The following is a 24,738-nucleotide window of genomic DNA, read 5'->3' on the forward strand; positions in this document are numbered from 1 at the left end:
AAACTGGATTCAAGCTAGCCTGGCTGATGAGGGGTGTTACCTCAAAACCGGTCCCAGGACTGATTTGCATATGGCTGGGTCTGAACTGAGGTGACGAAGTGAGCTAAAGAAGGAGGATGGAGTCAACCCAGATCTGTGACCGGTGGCGAGTGTCTGAAAAGTTTCAGCGCTCCGTCCATCATCTCTTTGGGTTTTCTTTTCACATCAGCAGAAAGCCATTGGACATTAGGCATCCTCTTTATCCTCTTTTTGGCCACTATGGGTTGCTGCAGGACCAGAGCAGCCTTACAACTGTGAACTAGCTCCAATTTTATTCCTAACCATTTACCTCCCATAATTTTTGACACCCAGTTATAGGAACTTCCTGAAATTCTAGGAACTCGGAAATTGTGCATCACATGCGCCTTTTGAGGACAAAATCCTAATCAAAGCACAACATTGGGTTTTTAAGAGTGATTCTGTGCTAGCCACATGCAAGGGGAGTGAGCCACTGAGTGCCAAATATATTCATTTGAACCCAGTCATTTAAGTTATTTCTGCTTCAAGCCTGTGGTGCTCAGAGACGTGTCTTGCTTAGGTAAAGGAGAGAATGTTTACAGCCTGGGAAGGTGTTGAAAACCCTGTTTAAACCAGATCACATTGACCCAGACCAGCGGCGCAGCATGGGTTGCCAGCGGCCGGGGCAAAACAAGTATTGCACCCCCAATCCCATAGACCATTAGCACTTCCTGAATGCTACTAGTATGAGTTTTTGTCTTTTAAATTTTTGCGCCCCTAAGGAATTTTGCCCTTGTGGCCCTGCCCACGCTACACCACTGCCCAGAACACCTTGGCTGATATTAAAGTCTATGGGAGCCTTTGCAGCCGCCAGGCTCTCAGTCAGACCTACTCAATCTGCTCCTGGCATTTTGAAGGTCACCAGAGAACCAGACCCGGAGAACCAGACCCTCAATGTATGATTCACACCAAGCACCCTCAGACACACACTGTGCTTAAACACACATGTTGGCCAGTCACCCCAGTAATCACAACTAGCTCACTACAGATACAATGGTATGGATAAGAAGAGACTGGCAAAGCCTGTCTCAACGTGGTCTCGCGGAAGGTAGATTGCATCCCTACAGCAGGTGCAGGAACACAGAATTTGAAGAGTTCTACTTTCTTCTAACTGCCAGAATCTGGGTTGTTCGATAGTTGAGGTACAAAGGAAAGCCAAGAAAAATTAAGTTCATTTATTAGTACCCACTAACGCCATAGCTTGGTAAAACATCAACCAATCACATGCTTTAGACAAATGACTCATTTTACTGCAGGGAGCATGTTCCACAGAGTAATTGTTTTGGCTTGCAGTAGACTATTTCCTAAAACAACAGTAAAACATTGGTCGTCCATGAATAATTGGGTAATTTTGTGGTTTCGACGTCAAACAGGCTCACAAACAAATCCTAAACTCTTGACCGAGAGTGCCCCCTCAATCCAAGGGGACATGATTTTGTGAAAAATAGATGTGCATGCTTAAAAACAGATTACGTCTCATTATAGTTTCCTGTTTTTTAGTGCATTATAATCTTACATTATTTTATTAAGAATGTGATTAAAACCATATATATATATATATATATATATATTTGATAATGAAAGTTCTTTCTGGTACTGTGTTTTTGTTTACACTGTTTGAATGTGGTATACATGTGAATGCTGTGGATTATTAATAGATTGGTTACTACAAAGTGGATTTTTTCTAAATTGAACCAAAACAAATCTTTGCATTACATAAGGATATACAGGTACGGCCCAAAACAAGTCATTTGTCAAGAGCCTTCCTTGCCCATCTCCCTTACATCATTTTAACGAAAATATTCTTGCTTGGAAAAGCATCTCTATAACTCATCACACGCTTCCTAGGTATTTGATGACGATATTCTATGAACCTGGCAGCAAGTATTCAGCTGTTCAGCACCTGATTGGCTTATCGTTACCGCCCCTCCTTTTCGTGCTCAACGTTGATGAGAAGTGACATTTATCACATTAGTGCACCTCATAGAAAGTGCCACTTTTGTGGCCTGTGAGACCCTTCACATTAGGAGATCCTTAGGCAACAGCTTTTAAGTCTAGATAAAAAGCTTAAAAACCTCAATAAATATGACCTAGAAAATGATAAATCGCCGTAGACTGCAACGGGTTTAAAATAGAACTTCCAGCTTTGGAGCGCCACCATATTCCCTCTCGTTTGAATGGAACACCATCAAAAGCCATTGGATGCCCTGCTCTTCTGTTTGGCAACCAGGACTGAAAAGCCCAGACCAAATTGATTCAGCTATCTCGCCCAACTGGTGACTGCTCTTGCTTTGGTCATTCCAAGTTATCTCCTCAAAAAATGATATGAACTGAAGTATTTAGACTTTCAAGAAAGTTAAATGCCTTGCAAAAAGGGAGGCTTACAACTCCACATAGTAAACAGGAGATCTGACACCATTGAGTCCCTGCTATGCTCAGTCCTTTAAATGAATATTTAGAAGTGCAGGTACTCAGTAGTTAGAGTACCTGTCGGCTCCTGAGAAGTGCTGGTACTTTCCCATTAAATGTACTGCAGTAGTGCTGAGAAGAGCAGGTACTCTCCCTTCCAAAATTAAGAAGTGCGAGTACTTATGGACAATACATGCCCATTTAAAACTCGGGATACGCTAACAAATTACTTCCCACTGACCTACTTGATCAGCCCTGTTAGACTCGCAGCTGCTTTCCAAGATTTGGTGCTGCTGGATAAACTGGACATGGACAATCATTTTGTTGGTGACTAGATGACCTTGTGCAGAGACATGGTCCTGGGGTGGGCCAGAAGGCGACATGATGCATGGGGCAAAAGACAAGGAGGTGTAATGGCAGGTGGGCACATTGCTGGGTTGCGGGTAGAATTGACAGGAAGGTAAGATGTGTAGAACAGTAATGCGGAGCGTGGCCTTCAGTGAGAAGGATGAGGTTAACACGGATATTAGGAGTTTGCTTCAAACCAACCATTCAAGTCCAATTACTTGTGCTCATTGGAATCCCAGTGCAATTGAAGAACCAAAAGGACCTCAAACTGCTCAGTAATGAGAAGGAACCATAAACACTTGATTCTTTGTTTACTTATTTATTCATTCATTTGAGAGTTTTATATAGTGATGGCTAGACCAGAGGGTATCAGAGCACTTTACAACACACATCATTGATAGAAGGATTCACAGATGACCTGGTATAACAATAGGGGATTAAAACAGTGTAACATACTATACGTACATGCACAGATGAAAATCTATCTCAAAATCCAAGACACCCTAAAAATGGTGACCCAGAACCTGCCATGATCTTTAAAGTCCATGCCAAGTATATCAGTGCTTACTGCTCAGGAGAAGGGTCACAAATTAATTCTGACATTATCGAAAACTACTACTTATGTCGCTCAGTGAGGGACCAGTCCCAATATTGTTTGTCAACCTTCCCTGCACTTCCATGTACATAAAAATCCTCTTTGTCAAAGCCATGTTTCAAAAAGTATCAATCCATAGCCACCCATGGTGGACTTTGCATACACCATGAAGAACACTGATTTGTCATAAATATACAAACAGGGACCAACCATATTTCGGTTCCTTTCGCTTTCCGTAGAACGACAAACCGTAACCTGGAACTTTCAACAAGTACCAACATAATGTAAAGGCGGCTCCCTCAACCGGGCAGAGTAGAAAAAACATTTATTAGGAAACGTATTAACCACAGACCGGCCAGCAACACTTTCAGATCAAGAAAGCTATTTCTCTGCAGTAATGCTGTAATTTATATCACGAGCTGGTCGTTAAAACCTCTGGCATGAGACCAGTAGTGTTTCCCAAGCCAAGATGGTGCCTGGAAGTCAAACGTCAGGCTCAGAACATAAATTAAGTCACTAATATTATTTATTAAGCCTGAAAATCCAGATTACTAATTTGGACTCCTCCATACACGGAATATAAGTGGCTGGAAGGGTGGTTTCTCCAGCCACTCACGTAAAAATTCTCATCAACGCCAGATTCTTAAATAAATACATTTAGGGGGAAAAAATTAGAAGTGTGTTCTTCCAAATCTAGTATTACCCAGATATCCCGAGATTTATGGTAAATGTATATTGAAATAATAAATGTTTTTGTAAAAAATACACAATGCATTTAAATGATAAAGCCTGAGGACAAAGTTAGTAAATACTACTTCCATCTCCCCTCCCAAATTTAGGTTCTCACAACCAACTCACCCTTCCCCCTAATATCCTTAAATCCACACTTTGCTTTAGCAACCTAGCCTAACCGCACAAGCAGGGTCAGTGTAACATTACATAGCCCTTCACTCATTAGAATGGTAAAAAGTTGCATTTATCATGAAACAATGAATTACCCTCCCCCCCACCCCCCCATGCATCAGAGTGATTAGAATATGGGACTGCCGTCTAATCAATGATAAATATGATGGATGCCCAAGCTAACTTCGGGCAATAAAGGCTGCTAAAATGCACTGAGATCTCTCTTGTTAATCCCTCTGGTTGAGTGCGTAAGGTCATAGGACCCAGTCTATATATCTTACCTATAGCCTTCATTTTACTCTATGAAATTAGGAATTTTCCTTTATGGTGAAAAGTGGTTCCCCCAGCTGAACAATTTCAACATTCCAAACCGGGGCGCTGTGAAGTCTGAATATAAGGATGCCTTAATTTTTCACCTATTTCCACGCTTCCTTACACCCTATTTAGTTTGGGAATGTGACTCGCCAGGCACCGGTGTACTGTCAAACAAGACATGTCCTGGTTCAGGGAAGGCCACAAATACCCATGTCACGGGATTGGTGCTGTGCTGTGTGTGTGGGCTCGTGCTTGCTGTGAGATCAACTCCAAGCTGCACTTCAGTGTGAAGGCCCAGTTAATCTGAATCCCTTCTGGATTTCCTTGTGTTATTATTCAGAGGGGACACAGCCTGACAGTCTGATAGGACAGCTCCTACTGGAGCAAGTTCAAGTCTGATTAGCATATGGCATCTCCCCATCTCAAGTGACACAGTGGGCTCAAAAACATAGGAATGTTATTCGGCCTGAGTAATTTACTAAGGTTAGAACTTTCTGCAAGCGTTCTACCACCCCCTTCACCTGTTTTTATATACATGAGGTGCTCAGCTTTAAATACATTTTAGCCCTCGATTAAGAGTGCCGTCATAAATTCTGGGACAAACAGATTTTATTGCAGAAATCACCTAAATCAGCATGTTATGCCCCATTTAAGAGACAAAATCACAATTGGTTCTATTCTATTCATCACTGCTGGTTACTTTTGAACCACTGAATATTGAATATCATGGGTCCGATAAAGAGCAGCAATTCGTCAGCGGCAATCCTCATCGGGGCACAGGGATTTCCTTAACTCTTAAATAATTTTTTCATTTTAAATTTTATATTTACTAAGTTACAGTTAGTTATGGTGTCTTCTTAAGTTTTTGTTTAAGGCATTGTTTAATTACTGTATTGAGGCGTGTGTGGGTGTACCCAGGCGTGGATGTGTGTGTGTATATAGTCTGCTACTATGTGACGCTTACAATTATTCAGTGGTTAGACGCCTAGGTTGCTGACATGAATTGTTTAATGTTTAAATGTATTCAAAGGACAGCATTGTAGATGCACTGCACTTCCTCCAGCGGTTGCATTATTGTACTTATTAAACAAACAACCTGAAGGCTAAGCGAGCAGCGGCATTGGGTTGGAGGGGAGAGGTGATCAATGGCGGTCCAGTTAGAGGGTGCTGTAATTGTTCAAAGACAGATGGACGGCTTAATGACAACTTAATGACCCCTGCTTTCGACAGAGAAATTAAATTCTGCATGCACTATGCCCGTCTACCAGCAAGCAGGTCCATTAACATTCTCCCACCTTGTGAAAAATCTGCTTCCCTCAGAGGGCTCATCCGTGCGCACCTTTTCCTCTCCTGTCGGAAAGATTCTCATGATACTGTGTCCGGTTTTGGAGACCTCCTCGGCACTGGGGTGAAGACAGATTGGAGACAGCCCAGATAGCTACTGAGATCGTTCCTCTGATGCTACATCTAGCTGTTTGCGATGCTTCAAATCTATGTAACCCGATAGCTGCTATCTACTTAAAGCCCCCATGTCATCGCCCCACTGCTTAGGAATTTATAGTCATAACTCCATCTGGGGAGGTGGGGGAGATGGAATCGAACATGTGCGCGGGTCCGTCTATATGGCTGAAGAGACGTTGGGTTGCATCACCACCGTCAATTGCTGCCCGAGTTTTTTGAGGGGGGTTTGTAATTTTTTTCTCTCCTTTTTAGGTCGAGCCTGGGCAGCACATGTGCTGCTCTACGAGGCATGCTGTATTGAGTTAGGGATTTGAAGACCCGCCCACTCTCCGCCCGTATTTTTCATTGACTTGCGTCAATGTCCTTCCTAAATGCTGGCTTCTGATTCCTTAATTGACTTGTTAGTCCCTCCTTAATACTGCCCTGTCTTCATTTAAAACCTCCCATGGCGATTGGCCCTTTTACTTCTGTTGCAACACGGTATGTTTCATTCAGTCTCTCAGCACTATTTTCTTTAATGGTTTTTTTCCTACTGCAAGCACGATGTGCTTTCCTTGCATTCAGCGCTCCATGCGTGCTTTCACTTTCCAAGCAGCCGGGACAACGGCGGCCGTTCTTTGCAACGAAATAGGTCCCACATTCAGGCGAGTTTGAGCTTTTGTTATTATAAATCCCAACAGCTTAACCCTTTGGGTGCCAGGCCTTTTCCCCCTCCTGTGCCTGGCGTTTCCCTAGTGGGTGGGTGTCATGACGAGATAGTCTCGTCATGGGCACAGCGCGACTGTGCTCCATGACGAGACCATCTCGTCATGGGCACAGAAGAGGTTAAACTCTCGAAAATGCGAGAACTATTGCATTGCAAATGCTGGTTATTGTTACATTTGTTCGAGCTATGGGATAACAGTACGTTTGACACTGGGAAATGTTTAGGATGATGGTGATCAAGGGCCTAGCTCCAGATTCTTCTTGGGTTGCTGTAAACATTGAGAGAACAGTCGCCTATTCTTGGGTGCACCCTCTGTTATCACGTACTGTACCCAAATGCGTTGTAATGTCTGCAGCGGACTGCACGGCTCTGTAATAAAAATGAAGTGGGAAGCGGATAAATAACAGAGACTTACCACAATGGAACGACTGAATATGACGCACCATGTAAACTGTATTGTAACTGTTAAGCTGGCCTGATACTTTGTAATTGCAATGCATGTAAATTTGCCAAAGAATGTGATGACATCTAGTATATTTACAGTTTGTTAACCTGGATAAGTGCCTTGGGCAACTGCTGTACAAGTACTTGCATAACTGTCCTTATTATTAAATCCTAATAAAAATATGCTTAAGAAAACAAACTACTGAGATCGTTAGGAATGGTCTTCCAGATATCTAGGTCGATCTATAGATCTGCAGAGGTGAGGCAGAAGGGATATCCACGTGGGATGAATTTGCATACCATGAACATCAACGGGGGCTAGTCATACAATTAGTGGCTATCATGAACATCGGGGAAGGATTTCGCCTGCTTGGCTGATGTTGGGACACTCCTCTTCCACAACCAAGTTTCGTAAATGGGATATTTATAGACAGGAGTTATTTTCCCAGAAAGGCGGCAAAATCACAAAAAGAGACTTCACAGCAAAGGTGATGGCGGAAAAAAACTGGATAGACACAGGAGAATGCTCCTACCATGACTGCAATGACAGTGAACATGTCCAACTCGAGAGTCTGGTGTTTCTATTCGGGCAGCTATATAGTACCTTAGAAAGAATCACCATAGACTAGCTGGATCCCCAAATGTAAACAATCCGGTCTTAGCAACAGTGTTCTCCTGAGGAGCTCGTCAGTATGCAAGTTTCCAAGAGGCTGAATGTGGCAATTAGCGAAGCCCGTCCGTTTAAAGAGGACAAAGACAGCCTTTTAGTGATTCTAGGATGATGGGCAGATATGATTCTTGTTCCCGCTATCGCGTCAAGCTTTGGGAAGGTTTCAGATGGGAACTTTGATGGCAAAAACGACATCACTAACAAGCGTCTCAGTTTCATTGCGTATATCCTTCCGCCTTTGCACAGAACTACTTTTTATAAAGAGCTTTCACCCCAATTCCATAACCGATATCCTTTCATCTTTGCATACAGTTAATTTATATCAAGGGCTTGTGGGTCATGCAAGTCAAACAAAACTAAAAACACCCACCCAACTAGCCCACTAGAAGTGCTTCAAAGTGTACAAAGTAGTGCACCATAGCTACTGATTTTCCATTATTGTCTCGCTCCTTTTAATTATGGTCTGAAATACATGTTATGACCAGTTTGAATTTGGTGTTTGGATGCCACACCCTAATTAATAGATTTTGAAGTGCCATTCTGTGAACATCTAGTGTTCTGAAACATGTCAAGTCCTGCTTCAAAGCCTTTTGACTTTCTTTCTTGCTATCTACATGTCTGCTATTTCTGCCCCAAGTGGGACGGGTATGCTCAGATGTGAGTCCCGTGCTCTCCATGCCACTGGAATCAAGCTATCCTGGCTGAAGAGGGGTATAACCCCAAAACTGGTCCTAGGATTCTTGTTTCCAGTCCAGGGAGGACCTGGTCTAGCAGTTTGGGCTGGACCGTTCCCATTGGGCACAGGGTCAAGACTGATTTGCATATGGCTGGGTCCAAACTGGAATGGCATTGCGAGCAAAAAAACTATGGATTTAGGCCCAGATCTCTGTACTGGGGTGAATGTATGAGATTGTTCTGCATTCTGTCCATCAATAGTTCTTTTTGCAATTGTCACCACGAGTGGGACGGGTATGCTCAGACGTGAGTCCCTTGCTCTCCATGCCACTGGAATCAAGCTATCCTGGCTGAAGAGGGGTGAAACCCCGAAACCGATCCTAGGATGCTTGTTTCCAGTCCAGGGAGGACCTGGCATAGCAGTTCGGGCTGGACTGTTCCCATGAGGCACAGGGTCAAGACTGATTTGCATATGGCTGGGTCCAAACTGGAATGGCATAGTGAGCAAAAAAACGATGGATTTAGGCCCAGATCTTTGTACTGGGGTGAATGTATGACATTGATCTGCATTCTGTCCATCAATAGTTCTTTTTGCTATTTCTGCCCCTTCACTGAAGTTTGGTATTTTGGCTGGAACACTCACTGAGCGAACACAGCTCTTGACAATGCATTAGGTCTGGTCTAAGGATTTTTGGAGCCTCAGTCAAAATTACTTTCTGCTGTTCTCGCTCTCCTTTTCCATTAGGGACAATGGCAATATCAGGTCATCTCTTGCAGTCCGGTGCCCTCTTGTGGCCAGTTCTGATGTCGCTATAAGGCAGCTGCCGCAGCGGCTTGCACAAGCCCTGAGATGAATGTTGTAATGATAATACATTAACTATGCAATGGGATGAAGCTGCACATGCGTGCCATGAGATGAACTCATCAAAAAGTGATATTTTAAAACGAACATATACATAAATATAGGCAGTGTTTCCAGTAAGGAAGCACTAGCTTGGTGGCATCTAAGGTTAGTCCGGCAATCATTTTCAATTTTTGGACATTTGATCAAATAGTAGGAATGCATGGCCTGACCTCACAGGTTGACGTCCATCCCAGAGGAAGAGCCCCAAATTCACAACCACATGCTTTTTATAGGGCAATGCTACAGACCGCTGACACTGAGAAGAAATATAGCTTGGCAAGTGGGATTTTTTGGTGTGGGCTGGGAAGCATCACAAGTGAAAAACTGTAATGCCACCTGGAAAATAAAATAAACACTGGCACAGAGTGTGGTTCTCAAAGGCAACTGGGAATGGTAGAAGATAAGTGTAAAGTGCAGGACAAGGGGCGGGTGCTAAACGTCTGCAGCTCTATCACAAAAGCTTGTTGTAGCCCTAGGTGGCACCATATTCCCTATGCTTGGAACTGGAAAGGAAAAGCACATGAGGGGAATCTGAGAAAAAGCAGAGACATGTCTCAAAAGTGTACAACAGGTCTTGCGATACATTAAGCAAATGGTAGCCCGCTTACCAGTATGTGTCTGTCGGTGGGCCTCGAGGGCTTCCTCTTTTGAAAACTGCGAGCCACACTGGATGCAGACAAAGGCTTTGTCGCCAGCTGGAAGAAACAGAAAAAAGAAAATAAAAGTGTTATTTTCAAAACCACTGAACGAAACTTCACAGGCGCAATCACACCGCCCAGTCACCTGCATGCGTTAAAATATTAATACTGCATGGATGTAAATTATTCAAATCTGCAATTTTGAATGTCTGCTTTTATCATTATCACGAAAGTGAATTTCCTGGTAATTTAGAGTGTCGATTTGTCTTCTACCATACAGACTTTGAAGGGCAGAACAGAAGTGGCATGGGGGAACTGAACAATAAAACAAAGCATGCCTGTTTGCACACTAATTAAAGCCTGTCTGCGTCCAGTTGGCACCCTACGCAAAGTACATGTTTTGTACCCTTTTAGTTTTGGGATCCATCTGGTATACTCCTGTTCAACCGGATCACAAGTGCTCTCCAGCAGGTGGCGGCATAACCAAGTCTAGGCTAAAAATTCTAAACGTGAACTCAGACAAGGCAAAAGTTCAGATCTTGAAGTGAGAAGCAGGGTTTGACGTTTAAAGTGTTATACGTAATTGGCAATCACGTTTAAGGGCAGATGTTGAAATCTTTTGGCATTTCTAAAAAAAAAATAGCATGTTTTTAAAGGTACTCACTTATGCTGCAAGGTACCCTAACCCTACTTCCCATCACTTAACATTAAAGCAAGGACTCTGCTAACCCAAATCTATCACTGTCATCCACTTCGTGCTTCTAACCCAAGCCCAAGGATTAACCGTTTGACTTACCCATGTCTGTAACCTTTCCTCATACCCAGAAAAACTGTCTCTTCCCCCAGCAAAAAAGTCCTATCTAACTCATTCCTAAATCGAAACCTAATCGTTCCCACCCTCTCCGGCAGAAACAAATCGTATTAAAACTCTATGGTAGAACTGTAATTTAACAATTTCAAACTTTATGGGATTGCTGATTTTGTTTTAAACTTTTCAGACTATTTTGTGCCTGGTAACAAACTGCTATGAATACTGCGATTCACCAAGTAAACACTTGTTTGCTAAAATAGGTCCCATGATACGTTTTCTATTCTGTGATCCCATTAATGTAATTTCAGTGTCTTGGGGCTGTTCTAGGAGGGAATAGAAAACAGTCATAGCTGACACATGGAGGAAGAAAACGAAACAGAAAACTGGAATTTCAATAATAAAACAGGAAGGCATCGCGGGTCTTTATGGAAATCAGTCACGTCCCAGGAAAAACTGTAAACCATTTTACAGTGGCCATACCGTGGATCATGCCATCTTGTCCATGAAAGTATAAATCTACATTAAAGTTAATTTTCAGCGAAATGTATGCGATCACATCTGCTCGGTTTTTAAAAGGATCATCAGTTTGCCAAGCAGGAAGTGGCTTTGTTTCAGAATGACATTTCTTTTCTAGTCCAATAAGTTCACTTTTTTCTTATCCCCAAAAAAAAAAAATCGTAAATAAGAAACAATGCCAACATGTATATTGCTAAGACACTGTTCAGCAGGGTATAATCCAGGTGCAGCCAGAAAAGGCAAATATGGAACCAAAGACTGTAAATGATTTACAGTATTAGATAAAATATTCACAAATTCAATATTGAAATGGCTTGATAAAATAACCATTATCTTTATTTATGTACAATTCCCATAGGATCATCAGTTTTTTCCCCCTAATTTCATTTAGGGATTTAGAATAGTGCAACTCTACCTCCAAGGAGAAACTTTTGGGTTTAGTGCATAAGACCAGTTTAGAAAATCCAGATATGTGTTAAAAGCCAGTCCCTTAGCCACTAGACTACATTTAACTTTAACATCTTAGAAAATGGATGCTCTCTGTTCATGGATATTAGGTTGCACTGGAACACTTCCATCTTTATCTAGGACACTACATTTGGCATGTTATGGAATCTGACATAACGTAACAAATATGTCTTCGCAAACTGTGAGAATGATAAATATTAATGAATTGGAATATTTTAGCTTGGAAACCCCTCAAAGGCATCCCCAGAAGGAAACATTTCATCTGTCACATGGAAATACAATTTTGACATTTTATATGTGTTTATATATTAACAGTCTATCGATATGACCATTTATTGAAAGAAGAGTTGCCTCAAACACATTTTTAAAGTAAGCCACAACATACATTGGGTAGGGCCTATGCCCAAGTCTTCTTTTTCTGTATTAACTTATCGGTTGTCCTCAAGAACTATGATTCAATGGGATAATGTCCCAAACCTCATATGGCGATTATTTTAGATGTATTGAAAAAGTTCTTCTTTGAACTAAAACCCTTTTGACAATATCCTGCAAAGGCGCTAGATCCTCCGTCCAGGTTTAGACTCCACCCCTAAGATTTGTGTATGTTAAAGGGGATTATTCAAAAGATTCTATTTTCATATGAAGCAAATTCAGACATGCTCTATACTTCGTATGCACACAGTATTAATTATGTTATGTGGAATGGTGATGGTGAGATGTTAATGGAATATTTAGATGATCGTGCTTTGAATAGAAGGTACCCAGATCATTCATAGAATGATATAAGTAATAATGAATGTTGTAGCCACGCAAGGGGATTTGTAAACATCGGTAAGCCTAGAGTGTTGTCAGTGATACTGAAAGCCATAAATAGATTCAGCCAGCCCAGGATACTTCCATGTGGATGACTTCGCTGAATGCTGGGATAAGAGATCGTTCAAATGGCGCTGCCCACGTGGGAGCAGCAGAAATTTGCTTCTCGAGCCATGTGTCTAGCTCATGGTAATGAAGTGGACAAGGTGTGCTCAAACAAGCTCACTCTGAGATGAACTCACAGTCATGGCTTAGCACCTCCCTTATCGGCCACTTTGCAAACACTGTACCATGTCCAAAGATAGAAACGAGAGGACGGCCAATTATGAGGTGCTGGCAGGCATGCGAGTCCCAGGGAGATTCCAGGGATTCAAATTTAAGCTCCTTCTCAGAACGTGGATGATAGGCCTGGCAGTCTCACACGTTGGAACATATGATTGTGACAAAAACAGATCAATCAACTTGAGATCTGGGTCACTTCAGGTTGGATCCTACATATTAGCATCTTGCCAACACTGTACCACCTCTACAAGACGGGCAAGCACAGTAGCAATGCAGTCTGCCGCCAGTGACCCAGAAAGGCACAGTTTGCGTAGGACCTCTATTTCTGTATCATTCCAAGCACAATGGCTGGGGCATTACTGGGAAATGGCCAACAAGAGCACAGCCCCTTTTGAAAGTGTTTCTTATACTACCACAATGGCGGAGGGGCAGCAGGCGTGGCTCCCCCTGTACCCTGTGTTTATCAGCCCCATGCTGCCTGCAAATACCCCAAAAATACAGACAGGCAGTACGCAGGTCCACCATAAGGGGATGCCAAACCCTGGCGTGAACCTCCCTACGAAGTGGGCCATAGTTGAGTTTTTCCACTGTCCCTGCCTTTTGCATCTGAATCCTGAAGGCCGCATCGTAGATCCAGAAGCAGAGCACCCTTGGCCAGCTAGAACTAGTCCAGTTAGAGGATGCGAGCCTTCTTCACTTCACATGCCTGCCTTAAACCTGGGCCTTTCTTGTACCACTCAACCTACCACACAGAACATCTGAGTCAGCATACCAGCCTCTAGACCAAGCGATGAGTTTGGTAGGAGAAGGAGGCGTGAGAGGTCATGGGCATATTTTGGTGAAATTGAGAAGGTGATTTGATTGTCTATTAGGCTATTATTAAACACAGTAGATCATGTGCTAATGTGTTTTATCCCACCGAGTACTTTAAAACGTCATAATAATAGAATGCACCACATTACAGTACAGCTCTTGTGAGATGAAGCAAACATTGTTCACTTACAACGTAGAAGCATATTTATAAATTAGCAGAACCGTATTTATAATGCACAGCGGTCTGATATCCCAGCTTTCATAATACAGCTCGATCCAGACCTGTATTATTGATTTTCATGCCAATATTTGGGAACAATTATGTGGGCAATTTTGGAAACAAATCATCTAGAGTAGAGTTTTCTGGTTAACTTTCATTGCCGGGGTGGATCCTTTAGGCGTGAGAAAGCTTAAGTATTGTCATTTGTATCTAATCTTTGCCGCAATCAGCAGTGCTGCCCGCACTAGGTTACTACTACTGCACTGTTTCCCATCGTGCACTGATTTCCAAGTATTAGCAGCCTTAGAAGAGCTGTTACAAAGTACCTCCATCTTGGCTGTCCAGATGCGTTTGTACACAATACTGCGACGATCAAGGTGTTTCACCACCCCGATTAGCAGTAAGCCCTTGTTTCGCAGAATCGAGACATCCAGAAGGCTTGCTCAATGTGGCTTTATTCTTGCCTCGTGCCCTAGTATAGCACTACTGGCACATCTTAGGGGGGGAATCATTCTTTACATTGCATGCGATACATCGCATGCCATTACAACGCGGTCGTTACAATGACCGCATTGTTACATCACTAAACATTACAACGCAAGTTGTTACAACGACTTGCTGTAGGGGGCAAAAGGTGTTGGATTTAAAATCCAACATCTTCCCTACTGTTGCCCAGACTGGAGTTGAAATAGTAAATTATACTATTCCAAAATCCAGCACCCGCTACAGCAAGTCAGTGTAACGACTTGCTTTGTAATGGTATGTGATGTAATGACGAGGTCGTTGTAACGACCGCGTTGTAATGGCATGCGATGTATCGCATGCGTTGTAACGTCCCCTATTCATCTTGGGGACATCCCAGAGAGCACGAACATCCCACCTCCAACCTGATCTCAGGTGTCTTCCTGCTGGTGCATTCCCAGTACTTAAGGATACCTGTGGCTCAGTGCAGTCCAGCTAGGAGTTGTCTAAAGTACATCTTCCTGGTAAGATAGTCTAGAACATAGAGGTACTACAATGAGTTCTGCTTCCGCATCTCCCTTGAAAAATTGTCACAAGGTCATTTTGAGCTTGAACATGGATACTGGCTCAATGTTCGATGTCTGAATGGTTTGACAATATATTTTACAAAAAATCTGTAATTTATTTCTAGTTGTTGTTATGTGTCCTGTGCTGCATTTCATCCTCTTCACGGTTCTTTGGATGGTTTTGATGAAGGCTCCTGGTAGACAGGTGGACAGGATAGATTTGCAGTGCACGTTGTATTGTTCCAAGATGGCTGATAGGCCGCCTTGTTTAGACTCAGGAAGGTTTGAGGTATCCTTCACATTTTTCTTGGCAAAATTTGATGGAGAAGAGAAAGGCATGCCCTAATCGTGCATGTCAAGTTAGTGTAGAAGCGGCCAGGCTAGTCGTAGACATCAGAGAGGGACAGCCGGCAAGTCCTCTGTAAAGTTCCTATCCATTTCAACCCATGTAGCCTCCCAAATATGCTTTAAAATGCTCACCATCCCACTATTTTGTCCTAGTAGTTTTTGACAGACTACATAAAGGCTTCTGACAAGCCTGCGTCAAAGGCCTTTGAAACAGTGTCATTCTAAATCATAGGGCTAAAAAAATAGAACAATTGAGGGTAGGTTGCATATATTTTACTATTTTGGTTTGCGTGACTGGTGTTTTAGACTCCTTTTGTACAACGGGAAGGGGCCCATGCCTTAGACTCACATGGAAAGGGGGCCCATGCTTGGTATGGGGTAGATACCTGCCACCCCATGGCATAGCACATTCCTGCGACACAGCACACACCCAGGCTTGCTGTGGGATAGAGGGAGCCCAAGCCTGGAACTCCGCCAGAACAGCGCTCATGCCTAGGAAAGCGCCCAAATGCAGGACTCCCATGGGACACAGCATACATATTGGACAGATCATACATAAGAGACGTCCATGGGGCAGACACCATGTTTAGCACTACTTTGGTATGGTATGTAATCCATCTGCCAAACAGAATCAGCAGTTCAACACGGAGGGATTGTTAGATGTAGCAAAAGAAGGACGCACACACACCAGACCCCTCACCCACCACGAATACTCAATACCTAGAGAAAACTAATTGACAACAGGAACGTTCACCTCTGGAAGGCAAGAATACAAACTATCACCCCACACAACAACAGAATAACAAAATAAAATATTGGCAGTATCTATTGTTTATTTATTCACAATTGTCATTGGCCGCGGGTGGGGCCAGTTTAGGCGCCCGACTTCTGCAGAATAAGATGTTTAATGCGCAAAATTGCTACCAAGGGTCATTCCATGCCCAATGAAATACTGCACATTTCAAGGTAGAACTTAAACAATCAGTGGGTGGTTCTCGACCTAGAGTGCGTACCAATACAAGATTAAATCCCTCGATCGCTTCTATCCAAAGTGTAATACGACTCTCTATTAAAGAGACACCCTTTAAAGAAAGGAGAGATGGTTGCAACTAACGGCAGAGTCATATTTACTAACCAAGCACAAGTGCAGCTAGAAATTTGCAGGAAGTAATTTACTGAGGTTGTTTCTAGACGCTAAAATCCACAAACTATATGAACACTTCCAAACAGCTCACAAACCCTTTGCAACACCGCCATAATTTGTTTCGCAGGTTAAGAACTCTTACAATGTTTTGCCAGACAAACACAAATAAATGGTGTATTTATGTGTGCTTGGATAAAATGCAAATCAGACCCAAGAAGCAACAATACTAGAATAGCATTAATCAGGAGGTAATTAAGATCCATTACAATAATTAATTGTTGTACCAGCTGCAAATATTTCATAATGTAATATCCTAAATTTAACGGACAGCAACATTTCTGCAGTTTTTTAAATTAAATTAAAATTGTTTTGAAAAAGCAAAAAATATATATCATCCTTTAGAAACTGTGAAATAGATTAGCACGAGGAATTTCGTGTCACATTTCGTCCATATCCCAATCTTTTTCATTTTTGCCAGACCTGCAACATGGTTAAGGAAAAGGTCCCTGCTCTGTAGATCAGTGAGCTTAACATGGCGCTTCCGGTAGAGGTTATAAGGAATTGCAGCGAGATTTCACCCCACGAGGTATCTTATAGTAATTAAAAAAAGGCTCTTTCAGCCTTAAATTGTCTCGGTAACTGCTGGCTCGGAGGCAGAAATATTTGGCAGCAGTGAAATTAAAAGTGATAAATTTTCTCTCCAAGCTTTGATCGATAAGAGAGGCCTCATCTGTTAATCAATAAGACAGTCTGCCTGTTTGCTGTGCACGAGATGTGCACGCCTGCCCAACACTGTGATGTCAAGATTCCATTCAGAACAACTCAAGTGTGCAGGGCCCACATGGCCAGGCGCAGGGAGGCATTGTGATGACATCACTGGCGGGGCCAGGCATTACCGCCTTGAATGGATGAGTGGGGGAAGGACCGCGCTTTTCACAAACCCACAAAAGAAAATCACAAACGTACACAAAGTCATCTGCTGCACACCCAGCTGCGGCGAGCGCAAAGCTCAGTAAGGGCTTTTCACGCCGGGTGCAGATTATCCCTCGTCTCCCTGCTAGCTCCACTCTCCTCACAAAAGACCTTCCGCAACACATGGCTGCAAATTTCTCAAGTACCTGTTGGCTTATATGCTAATAATATTTCTCCCCCAAAATAAAATGGTGGCGTACTCTTGCATCTCTAACAAGTTAGAAGAAAGCAACATTGTCAAAACCTATCTTAGAACATGACCTGCACAAATTTCTTACAACGGGTCATTTTTGGAGATTTCTTTGCAATTGCTCATTTTTGACATTCTATGACAACACTGATCTTCTAGTCCTTTGTGTTGGTATAAGGAAATGGTCCTCAATCTTCCAGTGCTCTCAACTCTTCTCTTTAATAAATGTATGCTCCCTTTGGCACACACGCTTCATTTGATGGGAGATCAGTTCTATTCATAGGCCGATGATACTCAGATGATGGAAACAAATACATTCTCTTCTTCAGCAATGAACAGGGACCAACTTCTTCCCTTGTTTTTTTTTTATACAAATCATGAAGTTTTCAATTTTAACCCCTTTGCCGTGGCACGAATTCCACCGCGGCGCTGGGGGGGTTCGGGGTCAGCGCGGCGCCGCCATGCTCGTGACGGAACCACTCCGTCATGAGCCACGGGCGCGCTGTGCTCATGACAGAGTGGTTCCGTCACGACTCCGCCCACTTGCATTGATCGCCCGCACAGGCGGGGAATCAGTGCCGCGTGGGCGGAGCGGCCGCCAACGGGCGCAGCATGACGGAACCACACCGTCATGAGCACACGGCGCCCGTGGCTCATGATGGAGTGGTTCCGTCATGAGCAGGGAACGGGTTAAAAAAAAAACCTTAATCCAAAACAAAAACAAGCATTTTCAATGCAATAGGTCTCGCATTATTAAAGTTTGAGCTGTTGGCATTGCTAATAATAATGCAACACCAATAGCAGCTCAAAGATTCAGTAATGTGAGACCAATTGCATTGAAATTGTTTTTTTTTTTTTTTTTATATAGCACGAACTTGAGTGAAAGGTGTGTATTTATGTTGCATTGAGTACAGTGTAATTATGTGTTGTGTTATTATGTGGTACAGAGTGGTATTGTGTGGAGTGTATTTATCTTGCATTAAGTAGAGTGGTATGTGGAGTGTAGTTCTGTTGTATTGAATACAGTGTAATCATGTGATGTGTAATCACACAACCACACACACAAGCACAACCACACACACACAACCACAAAACCACACACACACAACCACCACAACCACACACATAACCATCCACACAACCACACACATAACCATCCACACAACCACACACAACCACACACACAACCACACAACCACACAAACACAACCACACAAACACACAACCACACAACCACACACCCACAGCCACCCACACAGAGCCACCCACACACACAACCACACACACACACAACCACACACACACAACCACCCACACAGCCACCCAGATAACCACACACACAACCACACACACACACAACCACACACAACTTAAGGGAATCGGGTAACGGAAAGAGAAAAAACTCTTATCAAAAATCACAAATTTTCAGTCCAGTCAGAAAGTATGACTTAGCCCCAACGAGTCCTTGTTTTGTAGCTAAGCAGATAGTCAATTATTTCAGTAATCCTCACACGACATTAGAAAAAGAGAAGTATAGTGCAATTATTAGGCACGCATTGTTTACCTTGTAACCGCGTAAATATTTGCTGCGCATTTTTCATTCTTTTTTGCCTTGTAACCGGCTTCATTTATTTTACCTTGTAACGAAGTAAATATTTGCAGCGCATTTTCATTTACTTTGCCTTGTAACCACCTTCATTTATTTTACCTTGTAACCGCGTAAAGATTAGCCACGCATTCCTCCCAATTAAGCAACAAACTGTATTGCAGTCGCAAAGCCACAAGTAAAGTGATTGCAAAACTGAAAGCAAAGCCACAAGTAAAGCGATCGCGAAACCGAAAGCAATCGCTTTTGGAAGCAGAGACAGCCGCCAATGGTGCGTGCGCGCATGACCCCAGACAGCCTTATGCTTTCAATTATCGCGCCCGTGTCTGGGCACGATAATTGAAACCAGATAGGCTTTAGTGCGCGTAACAAACACCAATAGGCCGTGGGCGGAGCGATGCGCTTGCCTTTGGCCTATTGTGTGGTCGGTCTAAAAAATACAGCCACTAAAAGCCCAATAATAGAAGACAAAACAAAAAACACACGCACAAACGTGTACGATTCCAGGGTCCATTTCTGAACCCCCGGACAAAAGGATTCTCGCTGTGAGAGCACTGCTACGCAGTGCAACGCTAGGCGCGAGACCTAACAAGTTGCTGATTACAAAGAATGGCATTAACAAATGGCCACCTCCTCTCTGTCCAGAATCCATGCGTTGTGCTCGGTGTCTGGTCCAGGTGGTACACAGTCTCGGAATCCTTGTGGATTCCGATATTTCCTTAGAAACGTAAATCTCTACAACCACCCGCAGTTGTTTCTGGTGTCTCAACCACTTGAAATATATTCTAATGTACACAGATTCAGGTGTTTATATCACAGATATTATGGTATTTATTTAAAGTCCTCTTGGCTGTGGTAATGCCATATAGCCTGGCTTACTGGATAAACTGCTTCAAGTGCTCCAGGTGACACTGAATGCCTCTGCCCGGTTTCTGATAGGAGTGAGCTGCCAAGATCACATCTCCCAGATAAGTAGACCTTTCCATTCGTACCCATGAGACAGAGAATCATTTTCAAGTCCTGGTCTTTGTTCATTGCATAATTCACTCTTCCTGCCCTCCTTTTCTGATAGCAAAATGTTCTCCCCCGTCCCTTTTGCAAGATACACTCATGTGACAGATATTTGTTGTAAATTCCAAAGAAAAACACAATAGCCATTGGGGGTAGGCCTTTATCTGTTGCCGCGGCATAGGCCGGGCACTGCCCCCTTCTAGATCTATGATCGTCCTCCATCACAACTATATTCCATAAGAAACGTAAGACCTGCCTGTTTTAACCTCTCTGCTGATTAAGTTTTTTGACATATTTTTGTTTCCATGGTGTACCCTTTCTGTGTATTTTTAACTTCCTTTCTCCTTTACCAGCTTTGATTCTAAGAAACCTTGGTAAACGTTGCACTAAATGACACAACTTAACATGTTCATTCAAAAATTCAATTTATCCTGGAATGAGGAACGGTCCACAATGCCTCGATTGGCAAAGGGTTCAAAATGTAGCTGCACTGTGGTCTTTGCTTCGCCAGACAGCAGCACCCATAGCACCCGGGAAAAATATATAATCGGGAACTGCCCCTGAAAAATCGATAGTTATTGCAATAAAGGTGTACAATGGTAAACAAGTATTAGATTGAAAAAGAGATCACACGCCTTAGGTTAAGCAAAGGCCAACGAGGCCGAGGCTCAATAACCTATATTTAGGCAATTCTTTCTCAATATTGCTACTCACAGGACAGCCTCACCTACTGTCGTTCGAAATTGATTATTGATTATTCCCTCATTCTCATGGGTACCTATGATGTCTGTGTTTGAATTGTGCAAAATTTAAAGTGCTCAGCTTATATTCTTGATCTCCTCTGGCACTCTCAGATCATGAAATAATTTCAGGGATTCAGGTTCCTCGGTACAAACATATTTTCAGATAGTTTGCTTGTAGACGAGCAGATTGCTTCACATAATGCTCCTTTTTCCAGTACTGAGTTTCATTTCCACAATGTTTTCAGGTGTGTTAGCACAACTGCTAGCATGAATCAAAGCAGGACTTCAGCCTGAAGAAGTCTTATAAAAAAGTAAAGGATGAAAAGGTGCCGCCATGACACTGTCACAACCTAACCTGCTAGCCTTACCTGGCAGTCAACGCCCTTGGCTAACCAGGAAGGGATCTAGTATCACCAACTAGGCTCAAGAAAAGACTAAATGAAGAACATAAAGGGGCAGGTAACCCATAACTGTGGGAGTGAAGGACCTTCTCAGTGTCGGTTCAGAAAATTAAGTCGATGGGTTACAAATTCAAAACAAGTCATTCGAATGATCCTTTCCTAATAACAAGGATGTGGAACAGCTCGAAATCATTAATTCTAGGTGTGTGCCGAACGTATAATTAAACCAAAGAAAAAGCTCACTTGAATGCACTAGGATTTGAATGTGGAGTAACTCCGTTTGTTTATCCTAGCTAACCACTGGCTACTAATGGCCAAGACACCAATCCAGTACACTTTTTACAAAGGGTGTTCACAAGCTATGATGATAGCGTCGTGAAATCATCCAGCCACACGCGTCAGTCCGCTGCCACTGGGCTAGGCTGTAGATTAGATGCCAAAAGAGTACATAGAGAAGGTGAACAGGACGGCATGACTGGAAAGCGTTAGTGACAGTGACTAGGCCACCAGAAGAAGGGCATAAACCACTGTGAAGAGAAGGGCAAATAGGAGAGGTAGAGAAGGACAGTAAACTTCCAGAGGCGGCTGGCGAATGGTAAGCGCGGTGGGGCGGGTGGGATGGGAGGGGGTCGACAGATGACAGAATAAGTAAAATTAAACAAATAAATAAAACGTATTCCATCGTCTGTCAACTTCTTCCCCCCGCCCAGCTCCACCGCCCCTACCTTCACCGACCACAACTGTAAACTTGTAGCGGGAAAGGGGGTAGATAAGGGGTGTGACAGGTAGGAGAAGAAGGCATGAAACAGAGTAGCTATGTATAGGGAAATAATGCAAAGAAAGGACGAATTTGTGTCTCCCAATGTAACAAAAAAGTGATTAGATGAAACGGAATAATGTGATGTGGACACCCAAGAAATGTCAGATCCAAAATATCAGACCCCCTAGTTTCTTACAAGTCTCGCATTGGGATCATCACAGATCTTTTTATGACTACTTTAATATTGTGGGATGTGTTTTTGATATCAAAAGGCAAGTTAGCTATCAAAAAGTGTAGTGATCTAAAAAAAACCTGGAATAAACACCAACTATCCCTATGCAGTGGGAAGACCAACATCGTTCCACTGATAAGATGCTAATTAAAACGTTAAATCTCAAAACATAACGTGACGCTGGAGCGTCCCTGCATGGCGAATAGACATGCACCCCATCCCTGGATGCCTGACTGTATGTGGAACTGGTATTCTGACTTTTTTGGGCCCTGGAAGTACCCTAATTTATCGTCTGCACAGAGACCTTGAAATGTCCCCAATATTGCAAACTCCAGAACCCAGTCTGTGACCCAGAGAGGTGCACCTGTGTGCCATCATAGTGGGCACTGGACTACTGTGAATGCCCTTTATGCATCACGTAAATAAGTGGTCGCAGTATGCTGTGTTCTTTGAACTTACAATGTGACCAGTCCTTTTCCTTTCTGTCTAAGTAAGCCTCTTGACTCCTCTCATGTAAAGTTCTTCTGTTATGTGACACCCAGAATGTTGCAATGGCATCATGTGTGCATGTGAAATGTGTGTGTACAGTGAGCACGTAGCACATGTATGGTAATAGGACACTGTGTATGACTGAGTACAGGAGCCAATGAGATCCAACTTAGAGGACCCTGGCTTTAGCATGGGACAAGATGGAGGCTGAAGACAGCTTCCCTCAGGGAGTGGAAGTGTACTGCCTGCTTTTGTGTAACTGGCAGGTGGAGACCCAAACACTAAAATGAGGGGGGATGGAGATGGAGCTACCTTTAAAAATTCTGTGAGTGTCTTGTTAGCAAAGAGAAGCTGAAGAGTTCTTCTGATCTCTGTCATTTGGTAGATGGGTGAGGACTAGTTTCTGTTCTTCATGATGAGGACATTTCTAGACAGCGACTGCCCTTTTGCTTAGAAGCCTGTCTGTCAGCAAAGACAGGGAGCAAGTGATCGTAGCTTCGCAATGGGAGACTGTACAAGTGCCGGAGCCCAGTGTGTTGTTGACAAGAGGAGCAATCAGAAAAATCAGACATATCCAGAGAGGAAAGCCAGGATGACCCATGTCACGGGGCAGTCCATCCGGGTTCTCTACACCACTTTTGTGTGAACTGCATAAGACAGTACCAGAAAAAGTATCCCATGTCACCCGCAGTTTGACACAGGCTTAAGAGACTAGTGGTGCCAATGCTGTGAGTGAAAGCTGTGCCTCCGCCGAAGAGGAAAACCCCGATCAGCCCAGAGGCTGCATCTGCCAGAAAGACACCACCATGAGGAATTTGGGCTAAAGGCAGCAACTGCGCCTGCAGAACACCTGTCTGCAGACAGCTTGGAGGGCTGAGGCCACCATAGGCATTGCTGGTGCACAGAAGTGCCTCACTTGGTGCCCCTGCAAACTTAGTCGTGAGCGAGGCTGCCGGCATGACCTAGCCAGGAAAGAAGCCACTGCCATGACATCGGGAGTCCATACCACATCTGCAGCATACTCAAAACGGCTGCAATAATCTGCAAGAACAACGCAAGGTTACGCATGTCCCAAAAACAAGAGACCAAATGTACACAGACAAGTCTGCGGTGCAGGTCAAGACTTCGATAAATTGACATTGGACTGAATTGAGTTTTGTCCTGAAAGAGCTTTTGAGCTACCTTCCTCTGCACCTTATCCTGTCTAAATCCACAGTGCGCTGTGGACTGCGGATAAGGGATCTCTACTGTTGTGTGTAGATTTAGATTCCGTATATAGGTTTCCCGATTTATGCCCTTATATAGGTACAATTCATATTGCCCTTATTTAGGCATAGAAAATCCAGCCCTTATTTAGGCATTGTCCATGCTAACCAAATACAGGCATGATCTCCTACATCCGTCAATCCACGTCACAACGAGTTCTTGGAAAAACAGACTCTTAAGCCTTTAGGAATTTCCCTTGCTTGGATATTAATTTCTCCAAGAACTCATTTACTATGCATAAACATCTATTCCTTAGGGGTTCATTCATGACGTTCCGATGCCCGACTTTTACGTCAATACAGGCATTCCTAAACACCTTCAAGGTATAATTATACCTGCACTTGCCCTGGCAAACCACGGTCCCGGTACGGTCCAGTTCGACTGCGTACTTGCAGTTCGCCACGACAAGTTCGGAAGGAGATCGAGTTCCCGCTAGATGCAGTGACCAGACGCTGTCATCCTCCTCACAGAGAATCCAGCTCTAGTGTTTCTGACTCTCC

General features: G+C 43.3%; 1 protein-coding gene across 4 annotated transcripts in view; it reads right to left on the bottom strand.

Annotated features, from left to right (window-relative positions):
* The window catches only part of ZBTB16 (zinc finger and BTB domain containing 16), a 429,841-nt gene that overhangs the window by 130,906 nt on the left and 274,197 nt on the right, over positions 1 to 24,738 (bottom strand). For all 4 annotated transcript variants that reach the window (XM_085647376.1, XM_085647378.1, XM_085647377.1 and 1 more), the window contains exon 4: positions 10,096 to 10,182. In XM_085647376.1, the coding sequence (XP_085503502.1) occupies positions 10,096 to 10,182 (87 nt within the window). The remainder of the gene's footprint in view (positions 1 to 10,095; positions 10,183 to 24,738) is intronic.

This window comes from Triturus cristatus, chromosome 3_2, assembly GCF_964204655.1.
Source record: "Triturus cristatus chromosome 3_2, aTriCri1.1, whole genome shotgun sequence".
In the NCBI taxonomy this organism is placed as follows: Eukaryota; Metazoa; Chordata; class Amphibia; order Caudata; family Salamandridae; genus Triturus; species Triturus cristatus.